Source organism: Prosopis cineraria, unplaced genomic scaffold (genome assembly GCF_029017545.1).
Source record: "Prosopis cineraria cultivar Desert tree isolate PC_DT_omini unplaced genomic scaffold, ASM2901754v1 PC11, whole genome shotgun sequence".
Classification (NCBI taxonomy): Eukaryota; Viridiplantae; Streptophyta; class Magnoliopsida; order Fabales; family Fabaceae; genus Prosopis; species Prosopis cineraria.
The window spans coordinates 4,319,393-4,335,906 of record NW_026555342.1 but is presented as its reverse complement, the minus strand read 5'-3'; the positions used below and the strand labels follow the sequence as shown (position 1 = coordinate 4,335,906).

The 16,514-nt window shown below is 33.9% G+C and overlaps 2 protein-coding genes and 1 pseudogene across 2 annotated transcripts; 2 read left to right on the top strand and 1 right to left on the bottom strand.

Annotated features, from left to right (window-relative positions):
• The first annotated feature begins 450 nt into the window (after nucleotides 1-450).
• LOC129285055 (phosphoribosylamine--glycine ligase-like) lies at nucleotides 451-4,887 on the top strand (annotated as a pseudogene).
• Nucleotides 4,888-7,114: 2,227 nt separating this feature from the next.
• Nucleotides 7,115-10,643, top strand: LOC129285956 (stromal 70 kDa heat shock-related protein, chloroplastic-like). Its single transcript, XM_054921952.1, is given in 10 exon segments — nucleotides 7,115-7,343; nucleotides 7,346-7,842; nucleotides 8,089-8,341; nucleotides 8,472-8,551; nucleotides 8,650-8,792; nucleotides 8,889-8,987; nucleotides 9,135-9,247; nucleotides 9,250-9,323; nucleotides 9,619-10,017; nucleotides 10,124-10,643. Coding segments are annotated over 10 exon segments (2,112 nt in total). The 5' UTR covers nucleotides 7,115-7,288; the 3' UTR covers nucleotides 10,523-10,643.
• Nucleotides 10,644-11,608: 965 nt separating this feature from the next.
• LOC129286930 (uncharacterized) lies at nucleotides 11,609-14,198 on the bottom strand. Its single transcript, XM_054923034.1, has 3 exons — nucleotides 14,090-14,198; nucleotides 13,453-13,760; nucleotides 11,609-12,578 (listed from the first exon to the last, which is right to left on the bottom strand). The coding sequence occupies exons 2-3, from the start codon at nucleotides 13,634-13,636 to the stop codon at nucleotides 11,779-11,781; spliced, it is 984 nt and encodes a 327-aa protein (XP_054779009.1). The 5' UTR covers nucleotides 13,637-13,760; nucleotides 14,090-14,198; the 3' UTR covers nucleotides 11,609-11,778.
• Between the last annotated feature and the right edge of the window lie 2,316 nt (nucleotides 14,199-16,514).

Genomic DNA, 16,514 nt, shown 5'->3' with positions numbered 1-16,514 from the left:
ATTTTGGTTCGAAGGAAGTAATGATTATAATTGGCTAATACTCTCTTCATTTAAAAATATAAGATATTTTTAATTAAATTTTATTTTAATAAAATAATTATTTATTTTTAAATTAACTTTATCTTTTCATATTTTACCCCTATAAAATAAAGTATTTTATCTTAAAATAAATATTAAATAATTTATTTAATTGGGATAATTTAAAAAAGCCATGATTATACATTAAAAAATTTTAAAATTATATTTTAAAACATTTAATTTTTAAAAATATGTTTTACATTTTTCAACAGCAGTAGTAAGGTTATTCATGTTATTTTCTGTTGTTTTCCATTGGGTTTGTCGCTTCTCTTTCTCTTAACTCTTAAGCTTGACATCGAATATTCTGTTTCCTAATTGTCATTAATGCGTGTTTATTGCCAATTACTTTCCCATGGATCATTTCCATTTTATAACCGCTTTTTGTTCCACGAAACAATTGATTTTTTCTTTTTTTGTTGGTAATCTGAAAGGAATAGATTATGATTCCCGCCTTTTGATACGTAAATCAAGCACCGAATCCCCACGCGTCTCCTTTTCTCAACATTTCACTCAAAACCAGTGGCGATTTGTGAGCTTTTACAGTGTGCGTGAGTTCCCTTATAAGCAGATTCCGTTTTGACCTGCTAATAACTGCACTAAAGTTCCCTTCTCTCCGTCGTCTCAGTGGCGGCGCCGTCGCCGGTCTCAGCCACCCGCTGTCGCTTTGTTTGAACAAGTATGTTCTTTTCCTTTCTTTTTCTAAGTGATTTTGAACTGAATGGTGTACCGGTTTGGCTTGCTTTAGGTATTCTGAAATTTGTGAATGAATGAATTACACAACAGTCTTGATTACTGAGAATACATAATGATCCTTGTATAGCTTTATACTCGCTCACAAAGGAATGTACTTTCCTATGCTTTCTGCCAAAGTTGTTTGTTAAATTGACTGGACGAATCTTCATAGTGCTTGCTGCTAGCATGACTGTAACTCTATGAGGTGGTTATTTGAAATTTTATGTTTTAATTGTTTCTGGGTCCGTGTGTTGTGTAGGAGTAGCCATTTAGGTTTATGATAAATCTGTTAATTCAAAAACGTGCAATTTTGGAACAGGGAGTAGAATGTCTTGCACTGTCTTCAATGTCGGGGCTTCTTTTAATCTTCATGGACGCACTCTTTATGGAGTGTCTAAGCCATTTGGGTTCAGACAAGCCTTTATTCTTCAGAAGTCCTCAGCTTCGGCTCTCTTTGTTGAGCCCTTGAGTTTTAACTTTACCGATGGCAATCTTTTTTGGGATAAACGTCATAGAAGTGGCTTTCAGTCATTTCATAGTGTTTGCAATTGTGCTGCTAATACATCAGAACCATCAGATTTCGTTGGCGTTGATAGTAAAAGTGATTCTGGTAAGCTTTGCAGTAACTCAATCATTTAATACTTGACAAGGAGTGAATTTGAAAGTGGTCAGTGGAGTCCTTCCTTTTCTGCTGTTTTACCCGTTACAGTCTAAGGCAGATTACTGGTTGAAGTTTGCATTAATCAACTGAGTTTATTGTTGTGCATGGTGGTTTCTGACTGCTCCATGCACAAATTGATGGGACACATAAAATTCCATCTTTTTTATCATATAGGATCTCAGTTCCTACTAGATTAGAACTAGGAGATGATTGAGAGCAAAAATACATTTGCATTCTCTTTAATGGTCCTCAGGCTGCATTGTGAATGGATCCTTGCAGGCCGTCTTCCTACTGCCAGTAAAAGCACATGCATTTTTTATAATTGAGATCTTCTTTTCTTTTTGTTCTTTGTTTATGATGTAAGATTACCATTATATGTATTGCCTCCTCACTTCTGTCACTACTGATTTATCTTATTTTGTTCATACCAAAGAGGAAAGGGTTATTGCTCTGGTCATTGGTGGAGGCGGACGTGAACACGCACTCTGCTATGCCTTGCAAAGATCAACATCCTGTGATGGAGTATTTTGTGCCCCAGGCAATGCAGGAATTTCCAATTCAGGGAATGCCACTTGTATTTCAGACCTTGATATTCATAATGCAGCGGCAGTAGTCTCATTCTGCCGTGAATGGGGTGTAGGACTTGTTGTTGTGGGACCTGAAGCTCCACTTGTTTCAGGTCTTGTGAACGATCTGGTTAAGGCGGGAATCCCAACTTTTGGCCCATCCTCTGAGGCTGCTGCTTTGGAAGGTTCAAAGAATTTCATGAAGCATTTGTGTGACAAGTATAAAATTCCAACTGCCAAGGTTTGAATACTCATTCAGAATCTCATCAATTAGATAGATAATTAGTCCTTCTTGTGCCCTTTTTTCTCTTGAACTAAACATCCGCCCTTGTCCTATTTGAATATATCTTTGTGCATTAATCTTAAGCCTAGTTGTATGTCATCTTGAAGAAAGTTATCACTTCTGACTAATTCTGAATTAATTAATGCAGTACAAAACATTTACAGACCCCTCTGCTGCTAAGCAATATATTCAAGAGCAAGGAGCACCCATTGTTGTTAAAGCAGATGGACTTGCTGCTGGAAAAGGAGTTACAGTTGCCATGACACTGGAAGAAGCATATGAAGCTGTTGATTCAATGCTGGTGAATGGTACCTTCGGTTCTGCTGGTTGTCGTGTCATTATTGAGGAATTTCTGAAGGAGAAGAGGTCTCATTTTTTGCATTGGTTGATGGAGAAAATGCAATCCCGTTGGAATCTGCTCAAGACCATAAGCGAGTTGGTGATGGTGACACTGGACCTAACACTGGTGGCATGGGGGCATACTCTCCCGCTCCTATGCTAACCAAAGAACTTCAGTCCATAGTAATGGATTCTATTATTATGCCCACTGTAAAAGGAATGGCAGCAGAAGGTTGCAAGTTTGTTGGGGTTTTGTATGCTGGGCTTATGATTGAAAAAAAGTCTGGCTTGCCTAAGCTAATAGAATATAATGTGCGCTTTGGTGACCCAGAGTGCCAGGTCAGTTGACTGATACTTGATTGCACTTTGCAGCATTTCATTTTCTATTTATCACAATCACAATACTTAAAGGTATACCATAGCAGGCAATTGGCAAATCATTGCAAACCGATTTCATGTTTGCGCAGTTGATAATTTAGATTGTATGGTTCATCATGCTCATGTTATTTTATAACTACAAACTCCTCATGCACTTTCCTAACAGATTGCATTGCTATTCATCTTTGATACTTATGCTTGGTGAGATCTTGATCATATGCTTTCAAATCTTGATTTTTCTAATGTTTCTTTTCGGTTTATTGGTATCTCGTCTGATCTTATATGAGGTGATACCAAAGACGCACACATCTGACAGTTTTTTAGGTTACTCTATGGATTACACTATCATAAATGTTTGGTTTGGATGGAGGGAAAAACGGGAAGAAAATAGGAAGGAGAGAAAACTAGACAGATAAATTTCTAAAAATAGTACTCCTCTCCTATTTATTAGGGCAGAGAGAAAGAGAGAGAGTATTTGTTTAGGTTCTATTTATAGAGTACGTCAATTATTATTGTGTTCATCTTTACCTTTTGCCTCTATTAAATGTTGGAAAGGTTATTAAATGTTAGAGTATTTTATTTTTAAAGTATATTTACTTAATAACGTTAAAGTTGGAAACTTGTTAAATTTTTACACAGAGTTAATGATGTTTAAGATTCTTCTTGGTTATGATAAAAATGTTGAAGTGACATGTAAATAGAATCAAAATGAATTTTTTTTAATTATTTTTAAGGATTTTTTTTCCTAGTTTTCCTTCCTCCCTATTTTTCTCCCCCATCCAAAGGGAAAAAGTCATTAGTTTGAGGTGAAAAGTAAACACAATCTCATATCTAGTATTACCAACTAAATTAAATGTGCTTGTTGGAAGTTCCTAAATGGAGATAGTTTTCCGAGCATGATTTTTTTTTTTTTTAAACAAAACTTGAACCTAACACTTGTGTAATGATAATAAATTTCATTTCACTTGATCCAACCACCATTGGTATATTGTGAAGTCATTTTGCTAATTGAGTTTTCATTTCTCCTTTTTCCCTTGTTGCAACTCTGAACAGGTGTTGATGGTCAGGTTGGAGTCTGATTTAGCACAAGTTCTGCTTGCAGCTAGCAGAGGAGAGCTAAGTGGTGTTTCATTGAACTGGTCTCCAGGATCTGCCATGGTTGTGGTAATGGCAAGCAAGGGTTATCCCGGACCATATGAGAAAGGAACTCTGATTCAAAACCTCGAAGAAGCTGATCTTGTCGATCCTCAGGTTAAGATATTTCACGCCGGAACCACTTATGATTCGGAGGGCAGATTTATCGCCACTGGCGGCCGTGTTCTTGGTGTCACAGCCAAAGGAACTGATCTCCAGGAAGCTTGTGATCGCGCTTACCGAGCTGTTGAGCAGATTAATTGGCCAGAAGGCTTCTACCGCCATGATATCGGTTGGAGAGCCCTTCCTCAGAAAGAATCTGCCGCAAAAATATGAACCGCGATGAGAAAGTGATTGAGAAACTCTTAGGTGAGCTTGATATGCAGAGAAAATTGTAGGTCAAGCTAATTATGAACATTCATATGAACAATGCATATTACAGGTAGATCTAAGTGACTACACACAATGCTACCAACACTCCACTACCATTGGATCCACTACCTGGAGATGCTTAGATGTGATTTGTATGGTTGAATATCATGTAATTTTTCAGATGAACTTAGTCCTTGTGAGATCTCTGTCATTCTCTCCATTTATAACAAAGTGAGATAGCTATAGAGCACTTATGTAAATATTGGATGGAATATATTATAGGGAGGAGAGGTGACCAAGGTCATACCTTCTTAGTAGGTTTTTTAAAATGCTTCCTTAATTAATTCTCAAATTGTATTTTATAATAGCTTGAACCCATTCTATTTTAATTTTTTTTGGGCCAATGTTCTATTTCGAAAATTATATATCTTAGTTTGATACTCTGTGTGTTTGGTTTTTAATTAACTAAAAGTTTATAATAAAATTCAGTTTAGTAAAAGTTAATTATTGTGAGAAAATTTATATTTGGATATATTTATTTTTTTAAAATTTGTTTAATAAATTAAAAGTTGTTTGAATTATATATAATAAAAAGTGTTTTTGAATGTACAATTATAAAAAAGGATATTAATTTATAATAATTTGTAATTTTTGTTATATAAATTTAATATATTAGATATTTTTAAAAATGTAATAAAAATTTTAAATAACAAAAAATTTGACATATTAAATAATAAGAATAAAAAAAAATAAAGTTAGATATATTGAAAAAATTATTATTATTTTATAACCATATTTGAAATTCATCACAAAAATTTTGCCAATTAATTTTTATATGAAGAAGTAATTTTTATAAATTTTCTTAGTCAAATTTTTAAAAAAGTTGGTAATTCAGAGCATCTCTTCATGATCCAGAATTATTCTTCTTTCAAAAAAAATAATAATTCCCTGTGACATAACATTATTATTTTTTTTTGAAATCACATAACATTTTTAAATGTAATTTGCATTTAAGAAATAAGATTATAAAATAAAGTTGACAGGGGGTTTATGGAAAATTGACTAATACAATGTGAACTTGTTATCCACCCATCATACGCCACATGTATTATTCCATTAACATTCTAAAAGCTGCTTGGCAGCAAGTTTTTAAATTCACTTTCAATGAATTCTTGAATGTATACTAAAAAAATTAGTTTAATCATTGTGAAACCTTTCTATTATTCTTTCTTATATATGAGCATTTTTTTAACTATTTTACAAAAATTAAAAGGAGGTTAAGTTATTATTTTGTGTAAAAACATTCTAAATTATTCATTATAAAGTACCTCTTTAAAAACATGTTTCTTTTTATATTCAATCTCTTTATTTACAAAAAAGGTTAAAATAGGAATAAAGTATCAATAGTCATTTTTTTAATACAAAGCCACCTATAAAAATAGTTACCAATTTCTTAAAGCTTATATGTGCGTGTACGCAAAATTACTAACTTAGAAGGTTACTTGTGTTTGATTAATTTTGTTCTTTCCAAATTTTCCTCTAACTAAATAATCTTTTATAATGATAAAATTATTTATTAGAATATTTTTAAAAGATATATTTATGCAAGAGACAGAGAAGTATAATTTATTTATTCAAATTTAAGATTTAAAATATCAGTAAAATCACATAATGACATAATAAGGATTTTATATAAAAAATTTAAGATGGGCTTCTATGTAAAAAATTTAAGATTATGTTTTTTTTTATTTTCATGAGATTATATATTTTATTCGTTAAGATATGAATCTACTCCTCCTGATCCCATTTATAAATCATATTTTAAAAAATTTATTTGATCTCATTTATAAATTACGATGTGCTTTTTAGATAATATAATATTTTTAAAATTATCTTTATGAGAAAAAAATAACATAAAATTAATTTTTAAATTCGTTATGTAGGTGTATATTTAGAATTACCCTTCATGAGAAAAAAATAACATAACATTACTTTTTAAATTGTTATGTAGGTGTATATTTAGAATTCTATGTACTTTTATTTCTTATATTTTTTTAACATTGATATTAATGATATTAATAAAAATGACTTAAAAAAGGAGCGAAAGATTTTTTTTTTTTTTACAAACAAGGAAGAGTATTTAGTTAAAAATAGTCAAGATTTTAGATTATGTTTATATTTAATATTTATTTTTAAAATTTTAAATTTAAGAATAAAATTTTAAATTGATATTAATTAAAGGGAATTTGATCTTATTCTCACACAAAAAAGTGTGATATAAAAAATGTGTATTTTAATTTACCATTACATATTTTTTTAATTTAAAATTTTAGAATTTTAAGATTTTTAAGATTTCGCAGCCTAGGTCCAAGTTCCTGGAGGCTGCAATGTAGCTAAATAGTTACCTCTATTTTTTCGTCAGCCACCACCGCCCACCGGCATGCTTCAATCCAACGGCGAGAAATCAAGACAGATTCTGGCCTCCAATCTAACGGTAACTCGAAGATCATTCTAGAACCTTCCACGTGTCACCGCATAAAACCGCCTTCCAAGTCCTATCTTCTTCTCTATCCCTTCTCTTCTCGTTCTCCTCGGATTAGGGTTTTTCCGTCCTCTCATATCCCTACCTTTCTCCCTGCAACTCTTCACCGTTGGTCCCAATTTATAGCTCTGCCTCTTTTGCATTTAACTATTAGGTTCCTCAAATTCTTTCAGATATTACTTGAATTCAATCACTAATTCACTATGGCTTGTTCTAGTGCTCAAATACACGGTCTTGGTACTCCATCATTTGCCGGTTCACTGAAGAAGCCAATTCTGCTCATTCCAGAACAGTATTTTTGGGGCAGAGGGTAGGTAGTTCATCTTATTTAGAGTTCCCTCGTTCTGCATTTCTGAAGCTAAAGACCAGGAGGAGGTATAGTGTGGGACCAGTGAGAGTTGTGAATGAGAAAGTTGTGGGTATTGATTTGGGGACGACTAACTCAGCCGTCGCTGCTATGGAAGGCGGAAAACCCACAATTATCACCAACGCCGAGGGTCAAAGAACGACGCCGTCTGTGGTGGCGTATACCAAGAACGGAGACAGGCTTGTGGGTCAGATTGCCAAGCGCCAGGCGGTGGTGAATCCAGAGAACACTTTCTTCTCGGTGAAGAGGTTCATCGGTAGGAAGATGTCTGAAGTGGACGAAGAGTCAAAGCAGGTTTCATACAGAGTAATGAGAGATGACAACGGAAATGTGAAGCTTGAGTGCCCAGCTATTGGAAAGCAGTTCGCAGCTGAAGAAATCTCCGCTCAGGTATAAGCCTTATTGTATGATAGGGCTTATGGCTTGTGGGCTTTTTCTTGTTTCCGTTCTGTATGCGTGGCGGTTATGTTTCCTGAATAGTTGAATTTATTGACTTTTTATTAGTTATACTGAGCTGTTGAACTTCCCTGTGCTCATTAAACGGTCTGGTCTGATAATATTATCTTGGTGGTTCGTTTCGAATATGATAGTTGTACACAAGCTGTGTTTATAATAATATCTTCGCTTCTAATATAGGTTTTGAGAAAGCTTGTGGATGATGCTTCTAAGTTTTTGAATGACAAAGTGACTAAAGCCGTGGTAACGGTGCCTGCATACTTCAATGATTCCCAAAGGACTGCAACAAAGGATGCTGGTCGTATTGCGGGATTAGAAGTCCTTCGTATCATCAACGAGCCAACTGCAGCTTCTTTGGCATATGGGTTTGAGAGGAAGAACAACGAGACAATCTTGGTATTTGACCTTGGAGGTGGTACTTTTGATGTCTCAGGTAGTATGAGCATGTCCACCTACCCTTATCCATGTTGAAAGATTGTTTTCTCTCTGTGTGTGTGTGTGTGTGTGTACTCTTTTCTGCATTTTTCATTTGGACTTATTATGTTTATTTGACTTCATATTAGTACTTGAGGTTGGCGATGGAGTGTTTGAGGTTCTTTCTACCTCTGGAGATACGCATTTGGGTGGTGATGACTTTGATAAGGTGGGATTCCTTTCTTGTTCTTTCTATTGTTAGTGGGGCCTGACTGGTCTTTGGATGTCTTAACTGACTGTTCTCCTATTTTCACATGTTGATTGTAGAGAATTGTCGATTGGCTGGCTTCAGACTTCAAGAGAGACGAAGGAATAGATCTTTTGAAAGACAAACAAGCTCTTCAGCGTCTCACTGAGACTGCTGAGAAAGCAAAAATGGAGCTGTCGTCATTGACTCAAACAAATATCAGGTATGGATTCTTCAACTGAGATTTATAACATCAGGAGTATTGGGTGTGTGCTTGTGAAGCTTTATCCAAATGACGGTGATTGTGTGTTTTTGTCAGTTTGCCATTCATAACTGCCACAGCTGAAGGACCTAAGCATATTGAGACCACCCTCGCAAGGGCTAAATTTGAGGAATTATGTTCAGATCTTCTTGATAGGTAATGAACACTGGAATTCATTCTTCTGTTTTTCCCTTATAATTGGTGTTTTTTGAGTTTTAAAAGAATACAAATGGTTTTTAAGCTGACAAAATCTTGCATTAAAAGAACTTATCAGGTGTAATTCTTGGATCAATTATATTTCAGGCTCAACACACCGGTTGAAAATTCATTGAGGGATGCAAAACTCTCATTCAAGGATATTGATGAGGTGATATTGGTGGGGGGTTCAACACGTATACCTGCTGTTCAAGAGCTTGTAAAAAGATGACTGGCAAGGACCCAAATGTCTCTGTCAACCCTGATGAAGTGGTTGCTCTTGGAGCTGCAGTTCAGGTGGGTTTTAGCTTCTTCAATAGCTAATTAGTAATTATTCAATTCTTCTTTTATTTTTTATTTCATAAGAATGCACTGGTGATCTTTAGATTTCATTGAGTGTCTCTGGCTGTCTGCTTCCTTCTCGACAAGTTAAGCATCATGCCTGGAGCTTAATGATGCAATTGAATTGTGTGTTACTTATTGGCTAATGTTACTCTCCCTTGGGATCTAAAGTCAAAATTGATCAGTGCTTTTGTTGACGGTGCATTATATTTATTGACTAACGTGTTGTTATCTTTTGGATTTATTTTAGGCTGGTGTCTTGGCTGGAGATGTCAGTGACATTGTGCTATTGGATGTTACTCCATTGTCCTTGGGTCTGGAAACTCTAGGTGGTGTGATGACAAAAATTATCCCTCGAAACACTACTCTTCCTACCTCAAAGTCAGAGGTCTTCTCAACAGCTGCTGATGGACAAACAAGTGTAGAGATCAATGTTCTGCAGGGTGAGAGAGAATTTGTTAGGGACAACAAATCTCTTGGTAGCTTCCGGTTGGATGGTATCCCTCCTGCACCTCGTGGGGTTCCTCAGATTGAGGTGAAATTCGACATTGATGCTAACGGCATTCTCTCAGTTGCTGCCGTGGACAAGGGCACAGGGAAGAAACAAGATATTACCATCACTGGTGCTAGCACCTTGCCTAATGACGAGGTAGCTGAAAATGATTATCACGGACTTTTATTTAACACACTATTTATGTTTGAATATTTTAAATGGAGATTTAATGATGTTTAATGATCTTGTAAATGAATTACAGGTGGATAGGATGGTGAAGGAGGCAGAGAGGTTTGCAAAGGAGGACAAAGAGAAGAGGGATGCTATTGACACCAAGAACCAGGCAGATTCTGTGGTCTACCAGACTGAGAAGCAGTTGAATGAGTTAGGAGACAAGGTTCCAGGTGCGGTGAAAGAGAAGGTTGAAGCTAAACTCGGGGAGCTTAAAGATGCAATTTCGGGTGGTTCGACCCAAGCCATGAAGGACGCCATGGCTGCCCTCAATCAAGAAGTTATGCAACTTGGTCAATCCCTGTACAACCAGCCTGGAGCTGCAGGAGGAGCAGGGCCTTCACCCCCTGGTGGCGAGTCTGGACCTTCAGAACCAAAAGGCAAGGGACCCGAGGGGGATGTTATTGATGCAGACTTTACCGACTCTTAAATGGGTTTGGAGAGATTTTCCGAAGCTTCTTTTTTCAATGTTAAATGATGTCAGTTTTTTTTATATAAAAAATATTTATTAGTAGTGATTTTTTGTCAATGAAGAGTGGATGAATGTGTTACACAGGGATTTTTTTAGATGGTCATGGAAGCGTCGGTAGTGGGGAAATCATCTAAAATCATAAATATGATGAACATCAATTTTTGATACACAATTCGGACTTGAGAAGTAGTAAATATGAAAGGGGGTGGAAGTTAGGTGATGCATCGGCTGTCATGGGAGAATTAACAGCTCAAGATGTAGTTTTAATTTTTATTTGAATAAATATTGGATCAGGATGAGCTAATTTGTGGTGCCTTGTGTTCATTAGTTACAATTGCTTTGATAGGATTGATTCTCCTTCCTACCTTCATAAGTTTGGGATATTTTTGTCTCGTGTCCCGCTAAAAAAAAAAAAAGGGGGACTGAATTGAATTTTTATTTTGTATCTTGTTTGTTAGAAATTGGAAGGAATCAAGATGTCTGGTTGTTTTGATAAATCGGTATTAGATAATAATATTTATTAAAATTTTAAATTATATAATTTATTAACTTTAAAATTAAAAAATCATTTTTATTTTATCAATAATTTATTTTATATTAATTTTTGCTTGTGAATAATTTTTTTTAAGGTGTTTTTAAATGTGATTCTTCCTAAATCTTAAGTCATGTTAAAAATTAACAAACTTTGTACCCTAGAGGTGAGAAGTCCAAAATAGCGATATTGTGGGAGTTTTGAGACACTTGATCAATTAATCAGTTTGCATGCTTATTAAAATATTTAAAAATATAATTGAAGGTAGCAATTCAATTTTGTGTGATGAGATATTTGTTATATACAAATTCACATGTGGAATTAGCATAATTGGAAAAAAAAAAAACCAAAACCAAGAATCTACAAACAGTTTGAAATTAAAACCCACATAATGAATTAGCATAATTGGAGAAAAACCAAAACCAAAAAAGATCACAAAACTTACAATTTTTCACGCTGCAATACTTTTAGAAGCCATTCTAATTATAATGTTTCATGTAAGCAAAGAATTGGCTTAAGTACAACCTTCTGTCTTCGAAAACCTCATTCCAAAATATATATATATATATATATATATCAATCAATGAATACGGACACCATATAAAATCTTTACATAAAGTGCTATACAAAAATAAAAAATAAAAAAATACAATCCAGTTTCATGCAGAAACTTCACATTTCACTATTCCCATATAGGACTTGGGGCGCGAGGAGCACTATTGGATCTCTCAAACCTAAGATGTCCAGGTGTATAAGATTCATCAAGATGTCCTCCTCCACTTTTGGGGAGGCCTGAATTCCCTTTGTTACTGTTGCTTCTGTTAGGGGCGTAATACTGGTTAAAACCATTACCCCTACCACTATCTTGCCTCGTCAATGACAAAATTGATGAGGGCCTTCCAAACCAAAACACTGCTTGTGGATCTGATGACAGTCTAACAAAAGGATGGCCATGAGGGTGGTGCTGGTGGTGCTGGTGATAACAACTGCGTTCATACTTAGTACTATGGAGGTTGCCTTGGAGGTTGGTAAGGCTGCTGAAGCTGGGAGAACTTCGCACTCTGTGCATCGATGACCTTGGGTTGCTGATAAAGAATGATGATTCAGGGGTTACATCTACAGAATGGCCATCTGGGGAATCTGATTTTTTTGGGGAAGAACAAGCTGAGGAGACAACTCTGATAGAACAAGGTCTTCCCCTGGGGTTAATGTGGATGATGCCATTGATGGCATCGATGTAGCGCTGCTCTGATGGGTGCGGTTCAGTGAAAGATGACTGGTTCTCCAGTACAAGTGGTTTGGAAGGAAACAGGAAAGCTCGAAGCATTGGAGCTCCTATTCCATGGCGATCATGCTCATCAAACATGTGCTGGAGATCTGCATCCGACCTAACTGTGACCAAGGCATCTAGATCTTCAGGGACAAGTTGGTACTTGAGGACCATTTCACCATCCGTCAGAGCAGTGACTTTCTTCATAAAGTCTGAAATATTGACAACACAATGCATAAGCAATTACATCCTATTAGGTTCAGGTTTCCTGAACCTTGGAGATAGTGATGATTTTCATATTAGTACTGCAAGTAGTATGAACAAATTTAACTTTAACATGATTATGGCATTCCTCTCAAGTGGTTCAATGAATCATCCAATCACCCTCCAATAACAGTGATGTTTTCAGTTCTGACTTTTAAAAAATAATCATGTGAAGTGAAAAGGGTAAATATTATTTCATTGCTGAAACTTTCATCATGATCTTTTAAGAATATCATTAAAACTGACATTTAAAGATTTAAATGATCCATAATGCCAAAAATATCCTCATATTACCATAAAATGTTCAAGTCTTCAAGATAACAAGCGAACCAACTTTTTAGCAATGATGAGCACACACTTTAACAATCGCAGGATAAAAAGTAGTAACTCTGGGTCAAAATGTCAAATAATGACTGATGCTGCACGTTATCCTGATTTTCATAAATCCCTTTTATCATTGACACTAATAATAACTAGTTGTGAGGTCAATTCTAAAGCTATCATGGGACGTAGAAATCTCCATTTTTAATGGTGATAAATTAACTTTAAATTTAAATTATAGTGATAATGGTAATGACATTAAAAAATAGTACAAAAAAATTCATAAACAATCTTACTCTTATGTCCTTCTAGTTCTTATGCAAAGTATGAAAGAGATCAAATAAACCACTACTATTTTCGTGCTAATTATTATTGGATGCTTAGAAAATTTCTAGCCATTGATCGTGAAGCTTATGAAATGGCAATCAATTGGGGATAAAGGCAATTATGATTTGTCACGAGGATAATTTCAAGGGAACAAACAGGATCAACAATGAATACCTGAGAAAGTGCTGTCACGAGGCACTGCAATGACACGTGTCTCGCCGCCCACATACTTCAGCACGCCGTCGCCGGGTCTAGGAAGAATCTTCCCGCCATGGCTGCATAAGAACTTAATTTTATTCTTCGGGGACGATGTTCCCGAGTCATCCCCAGAACCAACACCGCCACTCTCTCCGGCCATTTTACCCGAATACGATTTCAAAAACCCAGAACACGATTCCCAAACGCCGGGTTTGCAATGAGAAAAAGCTTCAGACTTTCACCGAGCTCGTCAAACACCTAAATTTCTGTCAGAAGATAACCATCTACGAAAAGGGTTTCTAATCAATTCAAATTCCGAAATCGACAAGCAAAAGTTGCCAGAAATTGAAATTCGATCCTCAATGTCTTCCTTCCACTCCGATTATCCGACTCTATACAAATGCTACCACAACCCGAAAATGAACATTCAAAATTGAAAATAAACGGAACGCTGACATTGAAGAAATGATAATTCAGGAGAGAGAGAAGGGGAAAAAACGATATAACAGGAGGGAAAACAAACGATTTGGTACAAAGTATACAGGGAAGAATAAGGATTCCGGCTTGAAAAAAGAAGAGCGAGAATTAGCAAGAGGACATAGATTGATTATACCCCAAATTCGGAGATGAAAATAGGTTTAGGGTTTGAAGGCAGGCTCCAGCCACAGGTTTCTCTGCCGGGCATTCGCTGCTTTATAGCCTTTCTTCGTTTTCGATTCAAGTCTTATACTTTTCCCACCAAAATCTCTCTCATCCCCCCCCCCTTTTTCAGTTTTCCCTGTATTTCCGCGTACGTGCATTGGATATATTCCGATGTAACTTTTTTATTAAAATATTGTCAAGTAATGTATCTAAATGAGAATTTATTTATATCAAAGCAACTTAAATTTCTGAAATTAATCCAAGAGCAAGATTCTCCTATGCATTTAAAAATGTTGAAAAAAAAATCAACGTTTTGGATTTAATAAAATGAGCTAATTTTTCATAAAGCATCAAACTAATGTTTGAAATCCTATGAAAAATTCTTGCACGTATGAGAAATATCATTTATGGTATGAAAATTTAGGTTAATTTATTCAGTTGAACAAATAAATTGTTAAACCAATGTTTTAATCTGTTTAATCAAGTTCAACTACAATTTTGATTATTAATTCTTGAATAAGTTCTTTAACCTGTTCAATGATCATCCCTTTTTTTAGATTTTTGGTATCATTTTATCCATATTTTATTCAATAAAATTAAATCAGTTCAGTTAAATAAAATTTTATGTGTTATTATTCTTAATAACTTTATTTTTAAAATAAAGTGACTATTTAATTTTTAGTCTTTCTCTCAATTATCATCAATGGCATAAATTAATTCATGGTTACTATCATTTCGTATAGCATGTTTTCATTAGATAATATATAAATGACGTGAGCCCATGCAAGTTTTTATCGACTCCTGTTAGTAGAAGTACTTGTATTTAGTATCCAAATATGTCTTAAATATGAAACACTTATATGCAATCAAAAAATAAAATAAATCGAAATGACTAAATTTTCTTTATTAAGTGATAAATTATTATAATAGTAATTGTTAATGTAAGTTTTTTGAGTTGTAAAATTAAATATTTTGGCAACAAAAAAACAGTTGTAAAATTAAATAGTAAATACTTGTACTTGAATTTGCTAATTGTTAATTCATACTATTCTCTTAATGCCAAATTCTATAAATTTTATGTCAGGTATGGTTGACAATAAAAAACATGAATTTGAACATTTAAATATGAGTATTTAGCATTACGAGAATGGAAAAAATTTATATACTTAACTTTAAATACTCAAGGTACTTGTTTATAATTAAATTACGACATGTGTATCTATTATAAATTTTTTATGTTATAATAAATTTTGTTATTAATATTATTAACATATTAAAATTTATATGTCTTGATTTGATTGGATGAAAGTGTGTTTAATATATAAGGTAAATATATAAGTCTTGCCCTACGAAAATACAAAATTATAATTATAAATACCAATGTACTAGTACCAGAATTTATGACATCTAAATTTAATAGTAAAGACAATATTTTGTTGCCTTATAATTTTATATGATTTTGAATTAAATATTTATATTTTATTTTATTTTAATCAAATCAGCTTAAATATGTTAGTCCTAGATTGTTAAAATCCTTTAATTTTCTATTTTTAAAAATAAAATTAATGACTTTTCTATGTTTATTAAAAGATTATATAATTTTAGGATTAATTTCACGATTTTTATAATTTAAAGTTTATCTAATTAGGTTATGGTTTCTAAATAAATTTTATATATATAAAATTTTTATAAAAATTAATAAAATGTAATTGTTGTATTAAATCAAAACTTTTTGGCTCAAAGTATTAGATCAAATTTTCTATAAATTTTAAAAGTCTTTTTGTTTTAAAAAATTCAATATTTCTTAGTAATTTTAACTTTCAAGTACTAGTATATTTAATTAATCCAATTATAGGGGTTTGATTAAAATAAAATAAAGTATAGGTGTTGCACCCGAAAAAATGCAGCGCGAACGGTGCTCAGAGGTCCCGGCCTTCGGGCGAGAATCGGTTGGAATGAGGAGTCGCCACCAAGATTTTGAGATAAATTTCGAAAACCGATCAATGGAGGATAAAGATAGTCTGTGAAATCAAAAAATAGATTCGGGAATTAGTTGAGTGTGGGGAAGGTGTTAGATATCCCACAACACCCGTTTGTCAGAACAGTTACCTAAAGTTTGCTGTGCTCTATTAATATTATTTTATAATCATTTTAGTTATCCTTTTTACATTCATGTGTTTTAAAAAATGATAAGAATTAAGTGAAAAATATTTATTTATTTATGACGGAGGACTTGACTCAGAATTTGACTCTGAGACCTATATATCCTGTGATGGGGATCAAAGTTCATGTAGTTCGGGTTTAAAAGTTGTTAATGAAAATATTTTTTTAAAGAGAAATTAATTAAAAATAATTCATCATTTTGCAAACAAAACAATTTCTAAAAATTTTGATAT

Bases quoted from the DNA above. Each gene is read 5' to 3' on its own strand.
- LOC129286930 (XM_054923034.1), bottom strand. From the start codon at position 13,636: ATGGCCGGAGAGAGTGGCGGTGTTGGTTCTGGGGATGACTCGGGAACA. The intron at 12,579-13,452 runs GTATTCATTGTT...TCAATATTTCAG, and splicing joins TCGTGACAGCACTTTCTCAG to ACTTTATGAAGAAAGTCACT.